This window comes from Lithobates pipiens, unplaced genomic scaffold (assembly GCF_037356315.1).
Source record: "Lithobates pipiens isolate NorthernLeopardFrog02 unplaced genomic scaffold, aLitPip1_a1.2 Scaffold_28, whole genome shotgun sequence".
NCBI lineage: Eukaryota > Metazoa > Chordata > Amphibia > Anura > Ranidae > Lithobates > Lithobates pipiens.
In genome coordinates, this window is record NW_027507789.1 from 8,221,208 (window position 1) to 8,245,623 (window position 24,416).

At 46.8% G+C, this 24,416-nt stretch overlaps 1 protein-coding gene across 2 annotated transcripts in view; it reads left to right on the top strand.

The window, feature by feature from the left end:
• Positions 1-24,416, top strand: part of TMC8 (transmembrane channel like 8) — a 58,593-nt gene extending 34,177 nt beyond the window's left edge. For both annotated transcript variants that reach the window (XM_077458645.1, XM_077458646.1), the window contains exons 11-16: positions 1,455-1,552; positions 2,032-2,215; positions 2,494-2,624; positions 4,031-4,189; positions 20,402-20,480; positions 22,479-24,416. In XM_077458645.1, coding sequence (XP_077314771.1) covers positions 1,455-1,552; positions 2,032-2,215; positions 2,494-2,624; positions 4,031-4,189; positions 20,402-20,480; positions 22,479-22,571 — 744 coding nt within the window. In that variant the 3' untranslated portion in view covers positions 22,572-24,416. The remainder of the gene's footprint in view (positions 1-1,454; positions 1,553-2,031; positions 2,216-2,493; positions 2,625-4,030; positions 4,190-20,401; positions 20,481-22,478) is intronic.

Consider the following 24,416-nt stretch of genomic DNA (forward strand, 5'->3'; position numbering starts at 1 on the left):
AGTGACCAGCATCCCCTGAGGAAGCCTGACATAGGGCGAAACATGTTGGGAAGTCAATCATTTATTGCTGTGTTGCCGATACTGTAATTAATTGCATTTGCTATGGCCGTATCTCCCCCCTTCCCTTTCTTTTAATGTATGAATTCTTATTTTACTTCTCAAAATAAAATAATTTTTTATATACTATATTTGATATTTTTCCACCTATATTTTGCACCTATAAAGTCCCAATTCTTTTGCTCTTTACCACTCTAGGTAATGCCCACAAATGATGCTGGGCCTCCATAATTGATGAATTGAAATCCAATGAATGAAAGGGGTGGACCAAGGACAGGCTGGGGAGGAAAGAGCTAGATGTTAGACATCCACCACCCAGGCAGTCAGAGAAATAGGGGTAGCCTCATAGTATTGTACCATCATCCAGAATTTGGAAATAAAGGGATCGGGAGCTTGGTCCCCAACCAAGCTTCCCAAGAGAAACGGGGCAATTGGACTATGTCGGTACAGTGAGGCAAATACATTCAATTGTGTAGGCAGATGTATAAAAGTACCACAAAGTTTATTAATACAAAGGTAATAATCAGTAATAATAAGAATAATAATCACAGTAATAATCAGTTACAGGTTAAAAACACGATAACAATCCATGTATATCACCAAGACAATGATCTCCAAACAGAGGAGATCGCAATGGGATGGTTGATCAGGGATAACATCTCAACGGGTTTCGCAGACTATTGCCGCTTCATCAGGAGGGTACCTGCAATTTGATTAACAGATGATCAAGAACAGTATAATTCTACCAAAGAGTAGCAAAGTTTAATGCAACATGTCAATTAAATTAAATATTGTATGTAGAGGGGTGAAGAGCGAGACTGCTTACCCCCATCCCAGCAAGGCATGAGGTACAAGGCGTCACCATCAAGGGAGGTCCCCCACGGCAACTGGGGGGGGGGGGGCTAATAAAACAATGACCTGGAGTCTAGATAGATAGAATAGAGCAAATGCAATGGGTACACTGTGTACTTGGAGCAGGGTTTCTCAACTCCAGTCCTCAAGGCGCCCCAACAGGTCATGTTTTCAGGTTTTCCATTATTTTGCACAGGTGATTTCATCAGTTACACTGTCTTAGTAATTACCACAGCCGTTCCATCTGAGGGTAATCCTGAAATCATAACCTGTTGGGACGCCTTGAGGACTGGAGTTGAGAAACACTGACTTGGAGGACCCAGGCAGTCAGGCAGACTCTATCTGATTGGCTGCAGCTTCTAATGCACATTGTGAGAAACTCACAGTGTGCAGTGATATCAGAGGAAGCCATTTCAGTCGAGGAGAGGAGCCGGTAGAACTGTGCAAGACTGATTGAAGGCCAGAGGTCAAATTTAAATACAGATCTTTGTTGTTTTTTTTCCATTTTGCTCTCATTGGATATATTTGGTCTCTTCCCTGTACAGTGCTGGGAGACGTCGTTGGGACAGGAATTCTACAAGCTCTCCGTGTTCCACTTCCTCCAACTGGTGATGGAGTTCCTGCTTGTCCAGCTTCCCCGCAGGTAGAAACCCCCAACCCCCCCCCCCCCCAACAATGGGCAGAATTAGGTAATGTGGGATATTCTGTAATTACCGGGTGACCAATCAGAGATTATTGGTACCAAGCTTAAAAGATCTCCACTTAAAACTGTAACGCAAAACAGGGAAATGAAGCAGTCCCATCACTTAGTAAAAACAGCACATATTACACATTGTTAGGCACACATTGATTGGCCGAGATGTTAACCCCTTCCCAGCCAGTGTCATTAGTACAGTGACAGTGTATAGTATTAGCACTGATCACTGTGTTACCGTAACTGGAGATGTCAGGGACTGCTTGTGCGGGATGATGTCACTCACTGCCTCCGCCCTATGCGTTTCATCATTTGTCGTCATCTGAAGCACAGTGCTGAATAACAAAAAATGGCCTAGTCATGAAGGTGGTAAAACCTTTCCGCAGTTGAAGTGGGTAACCTATTTTCCTCCCTTTCTCCTCCACCAGGTTCCTGGTCTCCAGGTCGCAGTGCAATGTGGTGCGTTGGTTCGGCAAGGAAAAATTCCGTCTCTCCCGGAATGTCCTGGACACAGTGTACAGCCAGACGCTGGTGATGGGGGGAATGTTCTACGCCCCCTTACTTCCACTTCTCAACCTCATCTTCATCTTCATCACCTTCTATATTAAAAAGGTGAGAGGGCAGATCCTGTTATATAATCCCCCCAAAAAAAGACGCCATTCGCTTAAAAGGGAAAGTTTAGTCTTTGCAAAGATCTTTAGCTTTACATAGGCAGAACCCTAGTGACGTCATCATGCAAATTCAATTTTTCTATTCAATATAAGAAATATATGAATATAAAATGTAAAAAACGTGCGAAAATTATTTTAAAGTACACGGAGCAATCAATGTTTACACTAACGCATACTGTACTTTCCTTGTAACGTCTTTCTTTGGCGCACCCTCCGCAGTATTCTCTGTACCGGCTGTGTGACGTGTCCAAGAAGCTGTATCGAGCCTCCACCTTAAGGATCATTTTTTGCTTTGTCCTTCTCTTGGGGCTCATCACCGTCTTCCTGCCTTTGATTTATCTTGTGACCAGGTGGGTGAAGGGAAAAAAAAATATTTTGAGGAAATGAGAGTGTGTATTGTGCCAGGGAGGATATATGAGAGTCCACACAAGAGGACTTCCTCAGGGCCTCTGAGCAAGTTCCATTTGGACGACACGCGTAAAGGGCAGAACCCTAGTGACATCATCATGCAAATTTAAAAATGTTCTATTTGATTAAAATTGGGATGTAGTGCTCTGTAATGCTCATTCTCTCTACACCTAAGTGTATAGGGATTTGATGGACATGTCTGAGCGATCCCCATAGAGAGAAGTGGTGGCTGCAAGTCCTGAGCTGTCAAGCTGACTTTCCTATCATTGTGCCTGCCTTTCATGAAGCTGGATGTGAAGAGTATATCTCCCTTTATAACAAAGTGCATGTGGGTGGGGCTCGGCACAGGGACTCTGGAGTGAGCTCTCACTAGCGCCCCCCAGTGGCCACGTGAAATGGCAGCATTCCAGATTAAAAGCGAGACACCTCCAAGAGCGCACATGATGACTCTTTGTAAGCCATGCCCAAACGTCTACACTGTTGACAAGGCAAGAGTCCATTACTGGCAGCAAATCCAAGGTTTGGTAGCAATAATCCACAACAGGTAGTAAATCCATGGCTACCAGCATAAGTCTATATACTGTAAGTCCTTACACTGTGGAACCCCAACTGGGCTCCCACAAGGGGTGGCGACCCAGCAGAGTAGCAGCTTACATCTTAGCAGATCAGTCCCCAAAATTCCCCTGACCTGGACTCAGTTCCCTTTTTATATGTTTCGTCCAGAAGAGGGCAGTACCCCTTTGAAAAGCCCGGGAAAACCTAGCCAGCAGAGTTAACCCTTACCTACGAAAAAGCACCACCTTTGCAGGGCAATAATAACTAAGCAGTGCAACTTACACAGCAGAAAATACATTTAACCCCTGAATGTACTAAACATAACCAACAGAGAAATACCCCTGCCGTCACCTACTGAGACCTCCTAAAACTAGATAGTGAGCAGTGTGTGCATCCGTTTTGCTAGATGGATCTGGGAGAACACATTTTTTCACAAAAACCTATGTAACCAATACCTATGCCAGGGCAGAGGCAGCTCTCTAATTAGGCAAATTAGGCGGTTGCCTAAGGCCTCGTGGCTCACAGGGGCCTCACAGCTGCCTAATTTGCCAAATTAAAGAGCTGACTCTACTGGTAGCCAGGATCCCCCCTGCCCCGCCATCAGCACAGTGGTGAGTCCGCTCACCGCCAGGGTAAATTGCCCCTTTTCCTGTGTAATCTGTAGGGGAAAGCCTACTGTGCCTAATGACAGAGCCAGACCTGAAAGCCATGCGAAGTGTGGGAACTGATTGTTGTCAATGGTATTTTAATTGTTGAACTTTTCTAACTCGTTGCTGTTATAAAACACTGACAGTGTCCGTCCATCTCACTCCTGTGGCCCGTTTGCTGAATACACCACACCCTGGGAGGCCGTAAAGAACAGCACTCGCTCAGCGCTGCCCCCTACAGTCCTGACCATGTTGGGATATGCCACATCAGAGACCAGCGCCTACACCCTACTCTTTGTACTTTGGTAAGTTACAAGATTTAACCAATTCCTCTCTCTTAACCCCCTATGGACCATAGCAATTTTTAAATAACAAACATGTTTTACCTATCTGCTGTAATGATTTTGCACAGAGCAGCCCGAATCCTCCTCTTCTGGGGTCTCCTGTCGGTGCTATACCACGTGCCCAATCCAAAACACTTGCATATTAAAGCGAGTTTCCCCATAAAAGTCAATGGAAACGAAGATAATTTGTTCCGCATTGACTACTATTGCATGCAATACTGCATGTGGCCAGAGGTGGGGGCACCGGAAATACTCGGGGACAGCTCGGCTGAATTTGGAAAGCATCGGAAGGGCTCGGAAACACTCGGGAACGGAGTGTTTCGGAGTTCTTCCGAGTGTTTCCAAACGGCTCTGAACGGAGCAGAACCGTTCCGAGTTTCACCGTCGTCCCCGCACCTCTGGCCACATAAGCTTGAATTCTGCTCGTTTCGCGAGACAACACTCGCAAACCGAGTCAGAATTAAAAAAAAAAGTTGCCCTTCTTTCAAAACGCTTGTTAACCACGTTACTCGTTAACCAAGGTTCCACTGTACATGCGTAAGCCTCGTGCCGCATTATGAATGGCCCCACAGCATCCTGGGACCTGTGATGTGTTGAATGTATGGATGGGGGGATCTGGACTTTTTTTTTAAAAAAATTCAACCCTCTGGTTGAACACGAAAAAAAAAAACACTCATCTATGGGCTGCTAAGGGTTAATAAGAGGTTAAACAAAGGAACAAAAAAATAACTTTTTTGCTGGTCAGTTAAACACGTGCGCATGATTGCAATTCGTAAATTCGTAATTTTTGAAAATTTGTTAATTCATAATTTCGGAAATTCAAAAATTCATAAATTCGTAAATTTGAAAATAAGAAAGAAAATCCGAAAACTAAATTATACAGAACTAACTAACTAATAATAACTAACTATTAAATTATAAGTTTTGGAATTTAAATTTGGCTGTTAGTGAACGTAACAAAAACGAATCTATCCAAAGTTACAAATTATCCGAAATGACGAATGCCGAATCTACACAAATGGAACGGAACAAAGTAATAATAAATAATAATAAAAGGTTTTTATTATTATTGTTATTTATTATTATGAATTCATTATGTTCCATTCGTTTAGATATGACATTCGTTATTTCAGATAATTCGTAACTTTGGATAAATTAGTATTCGTTACATTCAGCCAAATTTGAAAGGAAATTCCAATACCTATAACTTAATAGTTAGTTATTATTAGTTAGTTATTCTTTAGAATTTTTCGAAATTTGGGATTTTCTTTCTTATTTTCAGATTTTCTTTCTTATTTTTTTATTTTCGAATTTATGAATTTTCGAATTTTAAAATTTATGAAATTATGAATTTTTCGAATTTACGAATTTATAAATTTTTTGAATTTATGAAATTATGAATTTTCACATTTACGAATTTTCGAATTTTTACGAATATTTGGAAAAATTCATCAAACGGGTTTTCATTAATTCAAATCAACGAATTTGTCAAAATTTGGTAAAAAACGAATTTGGAACGAAATGAATTGCACATGTCTAATGTTCATTCCTTTGATCTGCAGATGAATAAAACAGAAAAGATACAAAAGTAACTATGTTACTATTTATTATTATTATATTATTATTATACACGATTTATATAGCGCCAACAGTTTACGCAGTGCTTTACTATGTATAGGGGGGACAACAAAATTACAGTACAGTTCAATACAAAAGATACAGGGGGGCCCTGCTCATAGAGCTTGCATTCTAAAGGGAGGGGGCGATGGTACAAAAGGTAATAGCTGCAGAGAATGATTTGATGGGGGTGGCTCGGGGATAGTTGTTAGGTGGGTGTGGGATAGACTTCCCTGAATAAATGAGTTTTCAGGGATCTCCTAAAGGTGGATAGGGTAGGGGCTGATCGGATATACCGGGGCAGGGAGTTCCAGAGAATGGGAGAGGCTCTGGAGAAGTCTTGAAGACGAGCATGGGAGGAGGTAACAAGGTAGCTAGAGAGCAGGAGGTCCTGGGAGGAGCGGAGGGGACGATTTGGGCGATATCTGCAGATGAGGTTGGTGATGTAGATGGCAATGTTGTGGATGGCCTTGTATGTTATGGTTAGCATTTGAATTTTACATGGTGGGGTAGGGGAAGCCAGTGAAGGGATTGGCAGAGAGGAGCAGCAGTCATAGATCGGTTAGTGAGGTGTATTAGTCTAGCAGCAGAATTCATAATAGACTGAAGGGGGGATAGTCTGCTTAAGGGTCGGCCATTAAGGAGAGAGTTGCCGTGGTCAAGTGGGAAATAATCAAGGAGTGAACGAGTTGCTTTGTGGTGTCATTAGTAGTGATGGACGAACTTCCGACGGGACGTTTCGCGAACGCGAAACGCGAACGGGCACAAACGTTCGCGAAAACGACCGTTCGCCGCGGGCTCCATTGACTTCAATGGGAGGCGAATTTCGCAAACCTTTAGGTCGAATTTGCGGCCACGGGGTAATTATTAGGGGGTAGCACGCAGTCCCACCACCTGGACAATAGCATAATACATGTATGAGGTGAATTTGGGATCGATAACTACAAGCATTTTTTTTTTATTTGGGAAATTGTTCTGACAATTCAGGACTATGGAGCTAATGAAGGCAATGGAGGAGAGGGAAGGTCAGGGACCAGGGTAGGCAAACAAGAGGGTGCAGGAGATACAGAGCACTGACAGCAGCACCGTAATACAGAGCACTGACATCAGCACCGTGACATACAGCGCTGACAGCAGCTCCGTGACATACAGCGCTGACAGCAGCTCCGTGACATACAGCGCTGACAGCAGCTCCGTGACATACAGCGCTGACAGCAGCTCCGTGACATACAGCGCTGACAGCAGCTCCGTGACATACAGCGCTGACAGCAGCACCGTGACATACAGCGCTGACAGCAGCTCCGTGACATACAGCGCTGACAGCAGCTCCGTGACATACAGCGCTGACAGCAGCTCCGTGACATACAGCACTGACAGCAGCTCCGTGACATACAGCGCTGACAGCAGCTCCGTGACATACAGCGCTGACAGCAGCACCGTGACATACAGCGCTGACAGCAGCTCCGTGACATACAGCGCTGACAGCAGCTCCGTGACATACAGCGCTGACAGCAGCTCCGTGACATACAGCACTGACAGCAGCTCCGTGACATACAGCGCTGACAGCAGCTCCGTGACATACAGCGCTGACAGCAGCACCGTGACATACAGCGCTGACAGCAGCTCCGTGACATACAGCGCTGACAGCAGCTCCGTGACATACAGCGCTGACAGCAGCTCCGTGACATACAGCGCTGACAGCAGCTCCGTGACATACAGCGCTGACAGCAGCTCCGTGACATACAGCGCTGACAGCAGCTCCGTGACATACAGCGCTGACAGCAGCTCCGTGACATACAGCGCTGACAGCAGCTCCGTGACATACAGCGCTGACAGCAGCACCGTAAGCAGCCCCAGGAGGAAGTCAGCACAGCACAGGGATGGTGTGATCCCCTCATAATAAGAACCCCCAGGAGGAAGTCAGCACAGCACAGGGATGGTGGGAGCCCCTCATAATAAGAACCCCCAGGAGGAAGTCAGCACAGCACAGGGATGGTGGGAGCCCCTCATAATAAGAACACCCAGGAGGAAGTCAGCACAGCACAGGGATGGTGGGAACCCCTCATAATAAGCAGCCCCAGTAGAAATATGACACCGCTCAACCTCTTCAAAGAGGAGGGTAGGGGCATATAGTACGGTGTGCTTTTTTGGGTCAGGGAAGTGAGCCAAATGAATTAAGAAGGTCTGTGTGCTTGATTCCAAAAATTGTTTATAGACATATACATGGTCTACTGATCACATGTGTTGAATTCCTCCGAGATCCATGCCTCATTCATTTTTAGAAATGTGAGGTAGTTAACACTGTCGTGAGCTAGGCGAGTACGCTTATCGGTCACAATCCCCCCTGCTGCGCTGAACGTCCTTTCGGACAGGACACTGGATGAGGGGCAAGCCAACAGTTCGATTGCAAATTGGGCAAGCTCTGGCCAGAGGTCAAGCCTGCCCACCCAGTAGTCTAGGGGTTCATCACTCCTCAGAGCGTCCACATCGGCCGTTAACCCAATGTAGTCGGACACCTGACGGTCTAGGCGTTCCCTGATGCTGGATCCGGATGACACCTGTCGATGGGTCGGCTGAAAGAATGACCTCATATCCGAAGTCACCAACACATCTTCAAACCGGCCTCTTCTTGCAGGCGCTGTTGGATTGGTACCCGCAAATCCTTCTCTGGGAGTGGGAATTGCTCCTCTGCCAGCGCACGCAAAAGCAGAATGCAGCATTTCTCGAAGCAAGGCCTGGAAGTGCTGCATTCTGACAGCCCTCTGCGACGGCGGTAACATTTCCGCCATTTTGTGTTTGTACCGGGGATCTAAGTACGTTGCCACCCAGTACTGGTCCTTGACCCTCATGCTTTTTATACGGGGGTCCCTATTAAAACACTGGAGCATGAAGGCCCCCATTTGCACTCAAGCGGAAGGTATGTGGTGGTGGTGGTGTTGTTGGTGGTAGTGTCTTTGGGGGTGCACATAGCAGAGAGTGAAGAAGAGGGTGCAGATCGAGAGGATGAGGAGGGTGCAGAAGAATAAGGCTGAGTGAGCCACTCAACCAAGTCTGGTGCGTCCTTTAAAGTAATTGAACGCACCTTCTGCAACTTCCCACTTTGGCTCAAGGCTGTTGCTCCTGCCCTACCCCTACCACCCCTGCGGAAGGGCCTGCCTCTTCCTCTGCCTGTCATTTTTTAAATCACCCTGTGACAAAACTCTTAGTCCCTATACCGCTGAAGGACTGCTGCAGTATAGGGCAGCGGTCAGCAGTAGTGCACGTCAACCCTATGTATTGTGGACCGATAGCGGTCCTTACAGAACAGCAGACTGTACTGCACTCAGGCCTATGTACCGTAGCACCCTATACCAAGTTACCAGTCCTTATAAGAACTTTTGTGGACCAAGCAGGTTGTGTGTTAGTGATTAGCAGACTGTACGTCAGTCCCTATACCAATGAAGGACTGCTGCAGTATAGGGCAGCGGTCAGCAGTAGTGCACGTCAACCCTATGTATTGTGGACCGATAGCGGTCCTTACAGAACAGCAGACTGTACTGCACTCAGGCCTATGTACCGTAGCACCCTATACCAAGTTACCAGTCCTTATAAAAACTTTTGTGGACCAAGCAGGTTGTGTGTTAGTGATTAGCAGACTGTACGTCAGTCCCTATACCAATGAAGGACTGCTGCAGTATAGGGCAGCGGTCAGCAGTAGTGCACGTCAACCCTATGTATTGTGGACCGATAGCGGTCCTTACAGAACAGCAGACTGTACTGCACTCAGGCCTATGTACCGTAGCACCCTATACCAAGTTACCAGTCCTTATAAAAACTTTTGTGGACCAAGCAGGTTGTGTGTTAGTGATTAGCAGACTGTACGTCAGTCCCTATACCAATGAAGGACTGCTGCAGTATAGGGCAGCGGTCAGCAGTAGTGCACGGCAACCCTATGTATTGTGGACCGATAGCGGTCCTTACAGAACAGCAGACTGTAACGCACTCAGGCCTATGTACCGTAGCACCCTATACCAAGTTACCAGTCCTTATAAGAACTTTTGTGGACCAAGCAGGTTGTGTGTTAGTGATTAGCAGACTGTACGTCAGTCCCTATACCAATGAAGGACTGCTGCAGTATAGGGCAGCGGTCAGCAGTAGTGCACGTCAACCCTATGTATTGTGGACCGATAGCGGTCCTTACAGAACAGCAGACTGTACTGCACTCAGGCCTATGTACCGTAGCACCCTATACCAAGTTACCAGTCCTTATAAAAACTTTTGTGGACCAAGCAGGTTGTGTGTTAGTGATTAGCAGACTGTACGTCAGTCCCTATACCAATGAAGGACTGCTGCAGTATAGGGCAGCGGTCAGCAGTAGTGCACGTCAACCCTATGTATTGTGGACCGATAGCGGTCCTTACAGAACAGCAGACTGTACTGCACTCAGGCCTATGTACCGTAGCACCCTATACCAAGTTACCAGTCCTTATAAAAACTTTTGTGGACCAAGCAGGTTGTGTGTTAGTGATTAGCAGACTGTACGTCAGTCCCTATACCAATGAAGGACTGCTGCAGTATAGGGCAGCGGTCAGCAGTAGTGCACGGCAACCCTATGTATTGTGGACCGATAGCGGTCCTTACAGAACAGCAGACTGTAACGCACTCAGGCCTATGTACCGTAGCACCCTATACCAAGTTACCAGTCCTTATAAGAACTTTTGTGGACCAAGCAGGTTGTGTGTTAGTGTTTAGCAGACTGTGCGTCAGTCCCTATACCGCTGAAGGACTGCTGCAGTATAGGGCAGCGGTCAGCAGTAGTGCACGGCAACCCTATGTATTGTGGACCGATAGCGGTCCTTACAGAACAGCAGACTGTAACGCACTCAGGCCTATGTACCGTAGCACCCTATACCAAGTTACCAGTCCTTATAAGAACTTTTGTGGACCAAGCAGGTTGTGTGTTAGTGATTAGCAGACTGTACGTCAGTCCCTATACCAATGAAGGACTGCTGCAGTATAGGGCAGCGGTCAGCAGTAGTGCACGTCAACCCTATGTATTGTGGACCGATAGCGGTCCTTACAGAACAGCAGACTGTACTGCACTCAGGCCTATGTACCGTAGCACCCTATACCAAGTTACCAGTCCTTATAAAAACTTTTGTGGACCAAGCAGGTTGTGTGTTAGTGATTAGCAGACTGTACGTCAGTCCCTATACCAATGAAGGACTGCTGCAGTATAGGGCAGCGGTCAGCAGTAGTGCACGTCAACCCTATGTATTGTGGACCGATAGCGGTCCTTACAGAACAGCAGACTGTACTGCACTCAGGCCTATGTACCGTAGCACCCTATACCAAGTTACCAGTCCTTATAAAAACTTTTGTGGACCAAGCAGGTTGTGTGTTAGTGATTAGCAGACTGTACGTCAGTCCCTATACCAATGAAGGACTGCTGCAGTATAGGGCAGCGGTCAGCAGTAGTGCACGGCAACCCTATGTATTGTGGACCGATAGCGGTCCTTACAGAACAGCAGACTGTAACGCACTCAGGCCTATGTACCGTAGCACCCTATACCAAGTTACCAGTCCTTATAAGAACTTTTGTGGACCAAGCAGGTTGTGTGTTAGTGTTTAGCAGACTGTGCGTCAGTCCCTATACCGCTGAAGGACTGCTGCAGTATAGGGCAGCGGTCAGCAGTAGTGCACGGCAACCCTATGTATTGTGGACCGATAGCGGTCCTTACAGAACAGCAGACTGTAACGCACTCAGGCCTATGTACCGTAGCACCCTATACCAAGTTACCAGTCCTTATAAGAACTTTTGTGGACCAAGCAGGTTGTGTGTTAGTGATTAGCAGACTGTACGTCAGTCCCTATACCAATGAAGGACTGCTGCAGTATAGGGCAGCGGTCAGCAGTAGTGCACGGCAACCCTATGTATTGTGGACCGATAGCGGTCCTTACAGAACAGCAGACTGTAACGCACTCAGGCCTATGTACCGTAGCACCCTATACCAAGTTACCAGTCCTTATAAGAACTTTTGTGGACCAAGCAGGTTGTGTGTTAGTGATTAGCAGACTGTACGTCAGTCCCTATACCAATGAAGGACTGCTGCAGTATAGGGCAGCGGTCAGCAGTAGTGCACGGCAACCCTATGTATTGTGGACCGATAGCGGTCCTTACAGAACAGCAGACTGTAACGCACTCAGGCCTATGTACCGTAGCACCCTATACCAAGTTACCAGTCCTTATAAGAACTTTTGTGGACCAAGCAGGTTGTGTGTTAGTGATTAGCAGACTGTACGTCAGTCCCTATACCAATGAAGGACTGCTGCAGTATAGGGCAGCGGTCAGCAGTAGTGCACGGCAACCCTATGTATTGTGGACCGATAGCGGTCCTTACAGAACAGCAGACTGTAACGCACTCAGGCCTATGTACCGTAGCACCCTATACCAAGTTACCAGTCCTTATAAGAACTTTTGTGGACCAAGCAGGTTGTGTGTTAGTGATTAGCAGACTGTACGTCAGTCCCTATACCAATGAAGGACTGCTGCAGTATAGGGCAGCGGTCAGCAGTAGTGCACGGCAACCCTATGTATTGTGGACCGATAGCGGTCCTTACAGAACAGCAGACTGTAACGCACTCAGGCCTATGTACCGTAGCACCCTATACCAAGTTACCAGTCCTTATAAGAACTTTTGTGGACCAAGCAGGTTGTGTGTTAGTGATTAGCAGACTGTACGTCAGTCCCTATACCAATGAAGGACTGCTGCAGTATAGGGCAGCGGTCAGCAGTAGTGCACGGCAACCCTATGTATTGTGGACCGATAGCGGTCCTTACAGAACAGCAGACTGTAACGCACTCAGGCCTATGTACCGTAGCACCCTATACCAAGTTACCAGTCCTTATAAGAACTTTTGTGGACCAAGCAGGTTGTGTGTTAGTGATTAGCAGACTGTACGTCAGTCCCTATACCAATGAAGGACTGCTGCAGTATAGGGCAGCGGTCAGCAGTAGTGCACGGCAACCCTATGTATTGTGGACCGATAGCGGTCCTTACAGAACAGCAGACTGTAACGCACTCAGGCCTATGTACCGTAGCACCCTATACCAAGTTACCAGTCCTTATAAGAACTTTTGTGGACCAAGCAGGTTGTGTATTAGTGTTTAGCAGACTGTGCGTCAGTCCCTATACCGCTGAAGGACTGCTGCAGTATAGGGCAGCGGTCAGCAGTAGTGCACGGCAACCCTATGTATTGTGGACCGATAGCAGTCCTTACAGAACAGCAGACTGTACTGCACTCAGGCCTATGTACCGTAGCACCCTATACCAAGTTACCAGTCCTTATAAGAACTTTTGTGGACCAAGCAGGTTGTGTGTTAGTGTTTAGCAGACTGTGCGTCAGTCCCTATACCGCTGAAGGACTGCTGCAGTATAGGGCAGCGGTCAGCAGTAGTGCACGTCAACCCTATGTATTGTGGACCGATAGCGGTCCTTACAGAACAGCAGACTGTAACGCACTCAGGCCTATGTACCGTAGCACCCTATACCAAGTTACCAGTCCTTATAAGAACTTTTGTGGACCAAGCAGGTTGTGTATTAGTGTTTAGCAGACTGTGCGTCAGTCCCTATACCGCTGAAGGACTGCTGCAGTATAGGGCAGCGGTCAGCAGTAGTGCACGGCAACCCTATCTATTGTGGACCGATAGCGGTCCTTACAGAACAGCAGACTGTAACGCACTCAGGCCTATGTACCGTAGCACCCTATACCAAGTTACCAGTCCTTATAAGAACTTTTGTGGACCAAGCAGGTTGTGTGTTAGTGATTAGCAGACTGTACGTCAGTCCCTATACCAATGAAGGACTGCTGCAGTATAGGGCAGCGGTCAGCAGTAGTGCACGGCAACCCTATGTATTGTGGACCGATAGCGGTCCTTACAGAACAGCAGACTGTAACGCACTCAGGCCTATGTACCGTAGCACCCTATACCAAGTTACCAGTCCTTATAAGAACTTTTGTGGACCAAGCAGGTTGTGTGTTAGTGATTAGCAGACTGTACGTCAGTCCCTATACCAATGAAGGACTGCTGCAGTATAGGGCAGCGGTCAGCAGTAGTGCACGGCAACCCTATGTATTGTGGACCGATAGCGGTCCTTACAGAACAGCAGACTGTAACGCACTCAGGCCTATGTACCGTAGCACCCTATACCAAGTTACCAGTCCTTATAAGAACTTTTGTGGACCAAGCAGGTTGTGTGTTAGTGATTAGCAGACTGTACGTCAGTCCCTATACCAATGAAGGACTGCTGCAGTATAGGGCAGCGGTCAGCAGTAGTGCACGGCAACCCTATGTATTGTGGACCGATAGCGGTCCTTACAGAACAGCAGACTGTAACGCACTCAGGCCTATGTACCGTAGCACCCTATACCAAGTTACCAGTCCTTATAAGAACTTTTGTGGACCAAGCAGGTTGTGTATTAGTGTTTAGCAGACTGTGCGTCAGTCCCTATACCGCTGAAGGACTGCTGCAGTATAGGGCAGCGGTCAGCAGTAGTGCACGGCAACCCTATGTATTGTGGACCGATAGCAGTCCTTACAGAACAGCAGACTGTACTGCACTCAGGCCTATGTACCGTAGCACCCTATACCAAGTTACCAGTCCTTATAAGAACTTTTGTGGACCAAGCAGGTTGTGTGTTAGTGTTTAGCAGACTGTGCGTCAGTCCCTATACCGCTGAAGGACTGCTGCAGTATAGGGCAGCGGTCAGCAGTAGTGCACGTCAACCCTATGTATTGTGGACCGATAGCGGTCCTTACAGAACAGCAGACTGTAACGCACTCAGGCCTATGTACCGTAGCACCCTATACCAAGTTACCAGTCCTTATAAGAACTTTTGTGGACCAAGCAGGTTGTGTATTAGTGTTTAGCAGACTGTGCGTCAGTCCCTATACCGCTGAAGGACTGCTGCAGTATAGGGCAGCGGTCAGCAGTAGTGCACGGCAACCCTATCTATTGTGGACCGATAGCGGTCCTTACAGAACAGCAGACTGTAACGCACTCAGGCCTATGTACCGTAGCACCCTATACCAAGTTACCAGTCCTTATAAGAACTTTTGTGGACCAAGCAGGTTGTGTGTTAGTGATTAGCAGACTGTACGTCAGTCCCTATACCAATGAAGGACTGCTGCAGTATAGGGCAGCGGTCAGCAGTAGTGCACGGCAACCCTATGTATTGTGGACCGATAGCGGTCCTTACAGAACAGCAGACTGTAACGCACTCAGGCCTATGTACCGTAGCACCCTATACCAAGTTACCAGTCCTTATAAGAACTTTTGTGGACCAAGCAGGTTGTGTGTTAGTGATTAGCAGACTGTACGTCAGTCCCTATACCAATGAAGGACTGCTGCAGTATAGGGCAGCGGTCAGCAGTAGTGCACGGCAACCCTATGTATTGTGGACCGATAGCGGTCCTTACAGAACAGCAGACTGTAACGCACTCAGGCCTATGTACCGTAGCACCCTATACCAAGTTACCAGTCCTTATAAGAACTTTTGTGGACCAAGCAGGTTGTGTGTTAGTGATTAGCAGACTGTACGTCAGTCCCTATACCGCTGAAGGACTGCTGCAGTATAGGGCAGCGGTCAGCAGTAGTGCACGGCAACCCTATGTATTGTGGACCGATAGCGGTCCTTACAGAACAGCAGACTGTAACGCACTCAGGCCTATGTACCGTAGCACCCTATACCAAGTTACCAGTCCTTATAAGAACTTTTGTGGACCAAGCAGGTTGTGTATTAGTGTTTAGCAGACTGTGCGTCAGTCCCTATACCGCTGAAGGACTGCTGCAGTATAGGGCAGCGGTCAGCAGTAGTGCACGGCAACCCTATGTATTGTGGACCGATAGCAGTCCTTACAGAACAGCAGACTGTACTGCACTCAGGCCTATGTACCGTAGCACCCTATACCAAGTTACCAGTCCTTATAAGAACTTTTGTGGACCAAGCAGGTTGTGTGTTAGTGATTAGCAGACTGTACGTCAGTCCCTATACCAATGAAGGACTGCTGCAGTATAGGGCAGCGGTCAGCAGTAGTGCACGTCAACCCTATGTATTGTGGACCGATAGCGGTCCTTACAGAACAGCAGACTGTAACGCACTCAGGCCTATGTACCGTAGCACCCTATACCAAGTTACCAGTCCTTATAAGAACTTTTGTGGACCAAGCAGGTTGTGTATTAGTGTTTAGCAGACTGTGCGTCAGTCCCTATACCGCTGAAGGACTGCTGCAGTATAGGGCAGCGGTCAGCAGTAGTGCACGGCAACCCTATCTATTGTGGACCGATAGCGGTCCTTACAGAACAGCAGACTGTAACGCACTCAGGCCTATGTACCGTAGCACCCTATACCAAGTTACCAGTCCTTATAAGAACTTTTGTGGACCAAGCAGGTTGTGTGTTAGTGATTAGCAGACTGTACGTCAGTCCCTATACCAATGAAGGACTGCTGCAGTATAGGGCAGCGGTCAGCAGTAGTGCACGGCAACCCTATGTATTGTGGACCGATAGCGGTCCTTACAGAACAGCAGACTGTAACGCACTCAGGCCTATGTACCGTAGCACCCTATACCAAGTTACCAGTCCTTATAAGAACTTTTGTGGACCAAGCAGGTTGTGTATTAGTGTTTAGCAGACTGTGCGTCAGTCCCTATACCGCTGAAGGACTGCTGCAGTATAGGGCAGCGGTCAGCAGTAGTGCACGGCAACCCTATGTATTGTGGACCGATAGCAGTCCTTACAGAACAGCAGACTGTACTGCACTCAGGCCTATGTACCGTAGCACCCTATACCAAGTTACCAGTCCTTATAAGAACTTTTGTGGACCAAGCAGGTTGTGTGTTAGTGTTTAGCAGACTGTGCGTCAGTCCCTATACCGCTGAAGGACTGCTGCAGTATAGGGCAGCGGTCAGCAGTAGTGCACGTCAACCCTATGTATTGTGGACCGATAGCGGTCCTTACAGAACAGCAGACTGTAACGCACTCAGGCCTATGTACCGTAGCACCCTATACCAAGTTACCAGTCCTTATAAGAACTTTTGTGGACCAAGCAGGTTGTGTATTAGTGTTTAGCAGACTGTGCGTCAGTCCCTATACCGCTGAAGGACTGCTGCAGTATAGGGCAGCGGTCAGCAGTAGTGCACGGCAACCCTATCTATTGTGGACCGATAGCGGTCCTTACAGAACAGCAGACTGTACCGCACCCAAGCCTATGTACCGTAGCACCCTAGACAGACCAAGTTACCAGTCCTTATAAGAACTTTTGTGGAACAAGTGAGTTGTGAATGATTAGCAGACTGCAGCAGAAGGGCAGCAGTCAAGTATAATATTCTTTCTATATTTGGAAGAAAGAATATTATACGTGTACAAGCCTATTACCGTACCACTGATACCAGTCCTGAAAAGAACCTTTGTGGAACTAATAGTAACAGCAAGTCTTTAAAATTATCCTCACTGCCTGACACACTGCTTCCTGCCTGTCCCTATACAAATTGGCAAAAAAGAGTAGGCTGGAACGATTAGCTGGAACAGCTCTTTTGTGGACCTGATAGTAACAGCTAATGATGATGATGATGATGATGATGAAGAAAGACTAATCTGGCTGAGCTGTCCCTAAAATAGCAGCATACAGCGCTCTGTCCCTTTATCTAAACTGACAAAAGAAACTCAGGCTGCTGACCTAACACCTATACCAGTCCTGAAAAGAACTTTTGTGTACCAAATAGCTAGCGTTTTCTCTGTCCCTACTCCACACAGGATCCTTTCCCTACAGTGACAGAAGAAAGAATGTAAAATGGCCACCGGATCGGGTGTATTTATAGGTTAGGGGGAATGTCCAAGTGTCCATGAGCTGTCATGTCTCAATTGGTTGTCCTGTAACACATGATAAACGTGTCACGAAAGGTTAAAGTTCTTGTATACATTAAACACGTAAGTCCGCCGGGGCGAACGACGGAAAAAGGCGTTCGAACCCGCGGACGGCGAAAGTCGGAAATTCGCCGCGAAACGACCGCCGGGCGAACCGTTCGGCCATCACTAGTCATTAGTCAGGAAGGGTCAAATTCTGGAGATGTTCCGGAGGTGAAGGCAGCAGGATTTAGCCAGTGATTGGATATGGGGGCTGAAGGAGAGGTCAGAGTCAAGGATTACACCCAGGACCCTGGCATGTGTGGAGGGACTAATGGTTGTGTTGTTGATATTAATGGTGAAGTCACAGAGGGGGGGAAAGATTGAGTTTGAGGAAGTGGTGTGACATCCATACTGATATGTCATTCAGTAAGTTTGAGATCCGTGAGGAGATCAAGGGGGTGAGTTGAGGAGTGGAGAGATAGATCTGGGTGTCGTTGGCATAGAGGTGGTATTGGAAGCCATGGGAGGTTAGTAACTGGCCCAGGGAAGAGCTATAGAGTGAGAATAGGAGATGCCCAAGGACGGAGCCTTGGGGTACCCCAACAAAAAGAGGAAGGGTAGTGGAGGAGATGGAGTTGAAAAGTGCGCTGAGATAGGTAGGAGGAGAACCAGGATAAAGCAGAATCGCGAAGGCCAAGGGAGCGTAATTTGCTGACGAGCAGGTAGTCAACTGTGTCAAAGGCAGCAGAGAAGTCTAAAAGTATGAGTATGGAGTAGTGCCCGTTGGTTTTAGCAGTTAGTAGGTCATTGGGGAGTTTTAGTAGGGCAGTTTCAGTAGAATGTTTTGGGCAGAAGCCGGACTGTAGGGAGTCGAGAAGGTTGTTGTCTGTGAGGTAGGGACTCAGGGCTGGACTGAGACAAAAATTTGGCCATGGACTTCATCCAGACCGGCCCACTTTAATTTTACAAACAAGCACAAAAACAGCATATACAACTATACGCAATTGTGAAAAAAAACATAAGTAGCATAACATAAGGAGTCCTCACTAACCTCTTTTATTATTTCACTTATTCTCCTCTGTATTTTTCTCATCTTTCTCACATCACTGTGCGAAGTTGAGGGCGAGCCACGCAGCCATTACTTTGTCACTGAAATTGGCCCACTGAGCCATCGGCCCACCGGGAAACTCCCTGTAGTCCCGATGGCCAGTACATGCCAGTTCGATGAGCTTGGAGGCAAATGGGAGCAGGGAGATGGGTCTTAAGTTATTTAAACAGGTGGGGTCTAGTGAGGGTTTTTTGAGTATGGGGATAACAAGTGCATGTTTGAGCAGGGAAGGAAAGGTGCCAGAGGAGAGGGAGAGGTTGAAGATGTGGGTTAGAGATTTTAGGATAGAGTGGGAAGGTGGTCGCAGTAATTGAGAGGGGACAGGGTCCAAGGGACAGCTGGTGAGGTTGGCCATGGAGAGGAGTTTATCAAGTTCATCTGTGGTAACTGGGCAAAAGGAGGAGAGTATTGAATGCGGTTTTGGACCCGATGTGTTGGGTAGGGGAGGAATTTGAATGTTGGATATCTCCTTGCAAATTGTGTCGATTTTGCTATTGAAATGGTTGGCAATCTGATGAGCGGTAAGCAAGTTTGTGGGTGGGGGCAGTGGAGGGTGAAGTAAGGAATTAAGGGTAGAAAAGAGTTGACGAGGTTTGGATGAGAGGGTTTTGATGAGAGTGTGGTAGTAGGTTTGTTTAGCAGTGTGGAGACAGGAGTTGTATTTGAGAAGGGCAGATTTGTAGAGGGTAAAGTCTTGCAGGGATTTCGATTTACGCCACGCTCGCTGAAGAGCACGGCTGTGTCTCTTGAGACTTCTGGTGTCGTCTGTTTGTCAGGGTTGTGGCAGACGGGTCCGGGTTCTGCATGTAGAAAGAGGAGCATGTATGTCTAGGGAGGATGACAGCGTGGTGTTGTAGATAGAAGTGGTTAGGTCTGGGCAGGACAGGGGTGCGGTTTTGTCATAAAGGCCATCAGTAGCAGAGTGAAGAAGGGAAGGGTTGAGGTTGCGAAGGTTTCTGCGGGTCGTGGTTTGTAGGTTGGCAGCATGGGATGTAGGAGACAAGGAGAGTGAGAAACGGATAAGGTTGTGATCAGAGAGCGGAAAGGGGGTGTTAGAGAGATTGCAGGGAGTGCAGCGATGGGACAATACGAGGTCGAGAGAGTTGCCGTTGGAGTGAGTGGTGGTTTGTGTCCATTGTTTTAGGTTAAAAGAGGAGGTTAGGTTGGGTAGATTTTCGCATTTTTCTAATTTCTGAAAATTTTAGAATTTCCAAATTTTAGAATCTCTGGATTTTCTAATTTTCCTGTTTTTTCGAATTTTCAAATATCGATCATAACTAATGACCCGAAAAAACGAAAAAGAAAAAAAAACAAATGAAACAAAAAAAAAAAATTTTTTTGGCAGTGCACATGTCTAATGAAGGAAATAAAACCTAAAAAACAAAAAAAAAAAAGAAAACAAATGCAGCCACCGCATCTACAAATCGGTAATATTCTGCAATATATGACATTTCTGTCATTTAATACCGATGACGCTCAGTTTTGTTTCTGTGCTTCTGCATTACTCTTCTGTGAATATTTCTGATACTTTTCGCCCCAAATAATCTTCCTGTTTTGCAGCCTCACGCTCACTTCCCTTGCGTCACGTGTGCGTCAGAACGAGAAGGATGTGGATCAGCTGAAGGATCTTTTGTCCAATGTAAGTCTGTAGACAGGCGAGGTTCTCATAGCTCCTATGGATTTTATTTCTGCCAGTCTAATGGCGCCCATATATTATCACCGGACACTTTATTAGGTTCCCCTTGCTAGTAGCGGGTTTGACTCCCTTTATTAGGTCCACCTTGCTAGTAGCAGGTTGGACCCTCTTTATTAGGTCCACCTTGCTAGTAGGGGGTTGGACTCCCTTCATTAGGTCCACCTTGCTAGTAGCGGATTGGACCCCCTTTATTAGGTCCACCTTGCTAGTAGGGGGTTGGACTCCCTTTATTAGGTACCCCTTGCTAGTAGCGGGTTGGACCCTCTTTATTAGGTCCACCTTGCTAGTAGGGGGTTGGACTCCCTTCATTAGGTCCACCTTGCTAGTAGCAGGTTGGACCCCCCTTTATTAGGTCCACCTTGCTAGTAGTGGGTTGGACCCCCTTTATTAGGTCCACCTTGCTAGTAGCGGGTTGGACACCCTTTATTAGGTCCACCTTGCTAGTAGGGGGTTGGACTCCCTTTATTAGGTCTACCTTGCTAGTAGGGGGTTGGACTCCCTTTATTAGGTCCCCCTTGCTAGTAGCGGGTTGGACCCTCTTTATTAGGTCCACCTTGCTAGTAGGGGGTTGGACTCCCTTTATTACGTCCACCTTGCTAGTAGCGGGTTGGACTCCCTTTATTAGGTCCACCTTGCTAGTAGCAGGTTGGACCCCCTTTATTAGGTCCACCTTGCTAGTAGCGGGTTGGACCCCTTTTATTCGTTCCACCTTGCTAGTAGGGGGTTGGACTCCCTTTATTAGGTACCCCTTGGTAGTAGCGGGTTGGACCCTCTTTATTAGGTCCACCTTGCTAGTAGGGGGTTGGACTCCCTTTATTAGGTCCCCCTTGCTAGTAGGGGGTTGGACTCCCTTTATTAGGTCCACCTTGCTAGTAGGGGGTTGGACCTCCTTTATTAGGTCCACCTTGCTAGTAGGGGGTTGGACTCCCTTTATTAGGTCCCCCTTGCTAGTAGCGGGTTGGACCCTCTTTATTAGGTCCACCTTGCTAGTAGGGGGTTGGACCCCCTTTATTAGGCCCACCTTGCTAGTAGCGGGTTGGACTCCCTTTATTAGGTCCACCTTGCTAGTAGTGGGTTGGACCCCCTTTATTAGCCACCTTGCTAGTAGCGGGTTGGACCCCCTTTATTAGGTCCACCTTGCTAGTAGCGGGTTGGACCCCCTTTATTAGTTCCACCTTGCTAGTAGGGGGTTGGACTCCCTTTATTAGGTCCATCGTTCTAGTAGCGGGTTGGACCCCCTTTATTAGGTCCCCCTTGCTAGTAGCGGGTTGGACTTGGTGGCATAGATACAACAAGGCTTTTAGAAACGTTCCTCAGAGATTTTGCCCCATAGGGACATGATAACATCACACAGTTGATGCAGATTTGTCGGCTGCACATCCATGATGTGCATGGTTGTAACCAGTGGCACCCCCGCCCCCCCCCCCCCCCCCGGGGTAACACGGTAGGTCGGCCCGTCATCCAGCCCCGCACTTACCCAATATAGGTTTCCGGGCAGGGGTCTCCTCCTCCTCGCCTTTCCTTTTAGCCAATTGAGTGATGGGTCTCATGACTGGCCGGGAGGAGGATCAGTGTGAGGATAGCGAATATTCATTCGCTAATGTCACACAACTGGGTAGGCTCGGGGCGCAGTGCTCTGTGCCCCCGAGCCCACCCTCTTTTTGAAGCCTATTAGAGCCTCTGGCTCTAGTCACATGCTTTTAAATATAAAATAAAAACACCCACGCCATTGGAATCCATGTGTCCGGTGCCCTGCATGTAGATTGGGGGTCCGGATGCATAGATGGGGGGGCGGCGCCTGTGCGCCCCCTATAGACGGGCCGCCACTGGTTGTAACGAGGGGTTATTTTAGTTACTACTGCCTTTCTATCATCTATCAAACTCATCGGTGGTCTTCGGATTATCAGTTTAGTGATTTTCAATATTTCTTTGTCTATTCAGCAAATCGAAGATAAAGAATTTCTGGTACGACGGCTGAAAGAGACAGAAGACCGGCAAAACCACGACGCAGAAGATGAATTTCAATCGTTGTGATGTGGCCGGCCGATGGATTATTGCCGAGTTTGAAGAGCGAATAGAAATTCAGCTGAACTGTCAACTTTTCCCTCATTGCACCAAAACCACACATTTGTTTCGACGTGTGCAGAAGAGAAAAAAAAAAATTTCGTTTAGTTTTCGATTCATAGTTAAATTAGTTGAATTCGTTTTCGAAATTTGCTTTGTTTATTCGTTATCGAATCGGTTCGAATTCGGATTGATTAAAAATGTTTTCGAGTCAATTTTGAATAGTTTTTCGAATTCGAATCGTTTTCCAATTTCCAAAGAGAATAAAATAGAATAGAAAATAAAGGAATAGAATAGAAAAAAATATATTTTTTTTCTATTCCTTTATTTTCTATTCTATTCTCGAATTTATTCGAAAATGATTCAAAAACGATTCGAATTAGAATTTGGTCCGAATTTTTTTTCGTTATTCCTGATTCGTTTAAATTCGGTTCTGTTCTAACTCGGAAATTCGGATACATTCGAAAAACGTACGAACTGCACATGTCTACATTTGTTCCTGTCACCCACAGAGAGACTATTGTAAGAGATACTCTATAGTTTTTAATTGTGAATTAAACTAACTTCAGTAATTGTAAGATGTCATAGACAGATTTTTTTTCCGGGGAGGCAACAAACACCCCCCCCCCCCCCCCGGGGGGCCAGGAAGTCCTTTGCGATCCAAGCCCACCGTTTTTTAAAGCCTATTAGAGCCTTAGGCTCTAATCTCATACTTGAAAAGAAAAAACACCACCCCCCTCATCATTGGAATCCATGCGTCCAACGCCCTGCATGTATGATCAGGGGGCCGGACGCATGGATAGGGGGAGTGGCACCTGTGCGTCCTATATGGACAGGCTGTCACTGGCCGTGGCCCTTCTGCAGTTTTATTAAGGGACAGCCTGCCTAAAAGAGAAGTACTGGTGCTGTTTGCTCTCCTTTTAGCTGACCCATAGAGCTCTGGGAATCCTTTGTCATGAATTTTTTTTTTTACACTTATATTTTTAACTATCACTATAAAATCATTATTTTTGGGGGGCTTACGTGGGGACACAATGGATCTCTGGGATAGAGGCCATGCCCCCAATCACAATCAATTTGTAAAATATAAACAAAACTGATGTACTATATAAACTATATTGCAATTATAAACTGCATACAGCTATCAGAATGCAATGATGTGTGTTAATACCTCCCTGTTCAGCTACCCAGCTGTGCAAAAACACACATTTGTTCCTGTCACCCACAGAGGGACTATTGTAAGAGTTACTCAATGTGTTTTAACTGTGAATTAAACTCATTTCAGTAATTGGAAGATGCCGGTGTGACAGGAGTCACTTTTGGTGGGGGGTTTGTGGAACTCAGCTTACCTTGGAGAGCTCTGGAGACTCCGTGTCCAGCTCCCCTGGCCCCTCTTATGTGTAAATCACCCTGTGTCCATTAGGGGCACAGGGTAACTGAGAACCTCACTATGATCTGTGCTATTTAGTCACACTGTACAGCCACACTGGAATGTTGTATATATGTATATATTTTGTGTTGTCTCATGCTGTTGTGGACTCTTTGCTGTGATCGTTTGGGGTGGGGTTGTATTCCATTGTTCTATTGTGTCTGTTTGCCTTGGATATTATGGGATGTATATGTAGATTAGCTGTGAGATTGGTAGGAGCGAATTCCTCCAACAGCTCTCCCTGCTAATGAGAAATTTGAATACACCTGACTTGTGTGTCTATTCTGATTGGACAGTTTACCCTGAATCCAAGGTTGGGGGGGGAGTGTCTGAGTTGTATATCTGTTGTAACATGTGCTTGAATAAAGGTGTTCATGTTCAGCCTA